Consider the following 3,694-nt stretch of genomic DNA (forward strand, 5'->3'; position numbering starts at 1 on the left):
ATATATATATATGTAAATATGTGTGCATAAATAAATTAGCTAAGAGTTGGCCCTAGTCAACATTAACTTATTCTACAGCCACTTACGTTGGAACTGTGACCTGAAACCAAGCACAGGGATAGGCATAGGAACCTGGGCCAGGGGACTATCAGGGATAGAGGGAAAGGTGGGCAGGTGGGCCTAGTGACCCCACAGGTGTGAGAAGTCTGGGTCATTGATGGGCCACAGGAGCACCCAGAAGGCTCAGGCCCAGGCTGGGAAGCAGCTTGTCCTAGTCCTTGGCACCCACAGACAGGCAATATTCAGCAGGTTGTAGGTCTGTAGGAGGCCAGGGAGGATTTGCCCTCACTCACTCTCCCCTCTACCTTTGCCTCTAGACCCCAGCTTGGTTGCTTTTTTGAGATCTCACAGCCGCACCCAAGAGCAAACAGGAGAGAAGGCCTCTGAGGAGCAGAGGCCAGGAGGACCCTCTGCTAATGTCACCAAGGAGAAACCCCTCATGTCAGCTTTTGCCAGTGAGTCCAGGAAGGGAGACAAGCTGGAGCCAGAAGCCCCAGGTTTGCAGGAGGCGTGGTCATATTTTGGTGGATAAAAGTAGAGGAAATTGTCCCTTCTCCTAGGCCTGGCAAATGAGAGAAGAGAGAAGCTTCTGTGCTTTTGGACATCTAACATTAATCCTCATTACTGGCTTCAAGTCAGTCTTCATTGCTGATGCATGTCTTCTTCCTGCACATGCTTCCTGTTTTCTTGTCCTGTTACTGCTCCTTCCCCGCCTTCCCTTTTAAGGGGCAGCAATGCATGATGGCTGAATCCCACCCCACCCCCTCCTGGCAGACTGTCTTCCTGCCCTTGCTGTAGCTGCCCCAGCTCCGGCTCTGTCCATCCCACTGTTCCTTCTCTCTCTGCTCACAGTGTTGGGGGGAAGATGGCAGGGCCAGGGTAATGGGAGAGGCAGAATCTGACAAAGGTCTTATGAACATGCCAGACCAGAAGCAGAGAGGCCAGTGGAAGCACTCATTTCCCAGAAACTAGATTATTTCATTAGTGATTAGCAAAAGAAGAAATCAAATTATGACAGCCAGGAACCTCATGCCCCCGAAGGAGCTCCAGGCCAGCTGAGCAGGTTGGGTGGGGGTAGGCATGAAGGAGGAAAATGCTGTGGGATTTGTTTCTGTATCCTGCCTCCCAGGAGCAGTATAGCTGCCTCCTCCTCCTTGTCCCCACTCTCCTGCTCCTTTAAGGGCTGGTACTGGAGAGTGGAGAGTGGTGCCTTCCCAATATATGTGGTCCTCCTTCTTCCTCTTTTTCACCTTTCTTTCTCTTTCTTCCTTCTCCTCCTCCTTCTCTCTCCTTTCCCAACAAATCCTGGGGTCAGCAAGGGGCTGGAGCCCAGGATGGAGTGTGTCTGTCATATTTGAGATTTTCACCCCAGCCCCAGGAGTTCCAGTCCCTGGGCCATGCCATTTAGCCATAACTGAGGGGAGAAGCTAGCAGATCCTGGGACAGAAGTGGATATGGCAGCTGCTGGGTGATAGTGGGGACCCCTGTGGATAGTGAGCTGAGCCCTTTGGGGAATACTATCATGCTGTGTCTCCCCAGCTCTGGCACTGCCCGTGACCCCTCAGAAAGAATGGCTGCACATGGACACTGTCGAGCTGGAGAAGCTCCACTGGACCCAGGACTTGCCCCCTCTCCGCCGGCAGCAGACACAGGAGGTGAGGAGGGCCCGCTGGCCTACAAGGGGAGGGTGAGATGGGGCAGGAGAGGAGCTGCTGCTCTTGCCCTCAGAACTCAGGCCTTTCTATTGCCCAGAGCCTGAGAAGCATCTCTCCTTTGCTCTCACCCACCTTTCCCATCACTCTGCCTGGCCCCCAAGGCCAGATAAGCCCCATTTCTGGTTAGAAGTAGAGTCAGTACCTAAGTCCTGAAAGGCCTGGGATTAAAGGTGGGGAGTGGGTGTGTGAAGGTTGCTGATGCCCCTAGACCACAGTCCTCTTTCTCTTCCCATTAGAGGATGCAGGCTCGATTCAGTCTTCAGGGAGAACTACTGGCCCCTGACGTGGACCTGCCCACCCACCTGGGTCTGCACCACCATGGAGAGGAGGCAGAGGCAAGGCATGGGGCTGGAGAGGACGGAGCAGCTCTTTTAACAACCCTGTGGAAAAGGATCTCTGGTCAACTGCCTTTGACCTTCTTTGTGCCCTGTTCTAGTTCATGCCTTTGCCGTGCATTCAGTTTCTTTTGTTTGGAGACGGAATCTCGCTCTGGCCCAGGCTGGAGTGCAGTGGCACGACCTCAGCTCGTTGCAACCTCCGCCTCCCGGGTTCAAGCCATTCTCCTGCTTCAGCCTCCGGACTGGCTGGGATTACAGGCGCCCGCCACCACATCCAGCTAATTTTTGTATTTTTAGTAGAGACGGGGTTTCACTGCATTAGCCAGGATGGTCTTAATCTGAGCTCGTGATCTGCCTGCCTCGGCCTTCCAAAGTGCTAGGATTACAGGCATGGCATTCAGTTTCTTAGGTTCAAAATCTTGATCCTCTCTCCACATTCTGGTCAGTTGCTAGAATTCACCGATCTTCTGTCACCTCCTCATGATGCCTCCTGCACTGTGGCCTTGCTTCCTCTGCTTGCTCTCCATGCCCTCCATTCTCCGCCCCCCTGCCATCCATGCCTCACGGGCTGCCATGCTGATTTCTCCTGGCCCAGCTCAGGCCATGCCTTGCCTCCAGAAGTTTTCCAGCTTCCCTCTGCTCACAGAATAAGGTCCTGGTCTCAACTGGGCAAGATATTCCTTCCACCTTCTGTCCCTGCTGACCCTGCTGCTCTGCCTCCTTCACTCCCTGCTGCACCGCTCGCTCTGTTGGCTTTTCCCCACATACCTCCTGTGCTCAGGGCCCTCCAGGACTCCACTCGCTCCAGGGAATGCCTTTGCTTTTTGCCCCATGACCGGCCACTGAAGCTCTACCCATCCACTGAGACCAGTTCAGTTTTCCAGGTCCCCTTCTCTCTCCTGTCTGTTGGTTGCAAATTAAACATAGTTACCACGTTCCTTTGCATCTGCCTTATGGCATGGTTACTTGTATGCAAGTCTTATCTTTACCGGCTTGAGGCTCCATGGAAAGCAGGGCAGATTCACTTATTTATCTTTGTCTTTCCTGTGATACCTTGCTTGGTGTTTTGGGGGCACTGTGCTGTATCCTGGCTGCTTCTGACTTCTTGTTCCTGCCCCAGAGAGCGGGGTACTCCCTACAGGAGCTGTTCCACCTGACCCGCAGCCAGGTGTCCCAGCAGAGAGCACTGGCACTGCATGTGTTGGCCCAGGTCATCAGTAGGGTGAGTAGATTGACAGCCTGGTCCTGCCCACCCTACCCTTCACCCCACAGCCTCAGACTTCCCCATCTCCTGCCCTTTTCACTCTGGCTGACTAGCCAGCTATGTGCTTTTAACAACCTGGGATCACAGGGGGGCAAACGAAGGATTAGGGCAAAGCCTCCAGATAACTTCAGCATCTTCAGCAAGGGTTTATCCTCCTCCCCCAGGCCCAGGCTGGTGAGTTTGGGGACCGGCTAGCAGGCAGTGTCTTAAGCCTCCTTTTGGATGCTGGTTTCCTCTTCCTACTGCGCTTCTCCTTGGATGACAGAGTAGATGGGGTCATTGCAACCGCCATCCGTGCTCTTCGGGCTCTGCTGGTG

The 3,694-nt window shown here is 53.9% G+C and overlaps 1 protein-coding gene across 1 annotated transcript in view; it reads left to right on the forward strand.

The window, feature by feature from the left end:
* RPAP1 (RNA polymerase II associated protein 1) overlaps positions 1 to 3,694 on the forward strand; it is a 36,765-nt gene that overhangs the window by 22,387 nt on the left and 10,684 nt on the right. The window contains exons 7-11 of the mRNA XM_011989337.1: positions 378 to 557; positions 1,600 to 1,715; positions 2,012 to 2,110; positions 3,234 to 3,335; positions 3,542 to 3,694. Coding sequence (XP_011844727.1) covers positions 378 to 557; positions 1,600 to 1,715; positions 2,012 to 2,110; positions 3,234 to 3,335; positions 3,542 to 3,694 — 650 coding nt within the window. The remainder of the gene's footprint in view (positions 1 to 377; positions 558 to 1,599; positions 1,716 to 2,011; positions 2,111 to 3,233; positions 3,336 to 3,541) is intronic.

Source organism: Mandrillus leucophaeus, unplaced genomic scaffold, assembly GCF_000951045.1.
Source record: "Mandrillus leucophaeus isolate KB7577 unplaced genomic scaffold, Mleu.le_1.0 Scaffold35, whole genome shotgun sequence".
NCBI classification, from domain to species: domain Eukaryota; kingdom Metazoa; phylum Chordata; class Mammalia; order Primates; family Cercopithecidae; genus Mandrillus; species Mandrillus leucophaeus.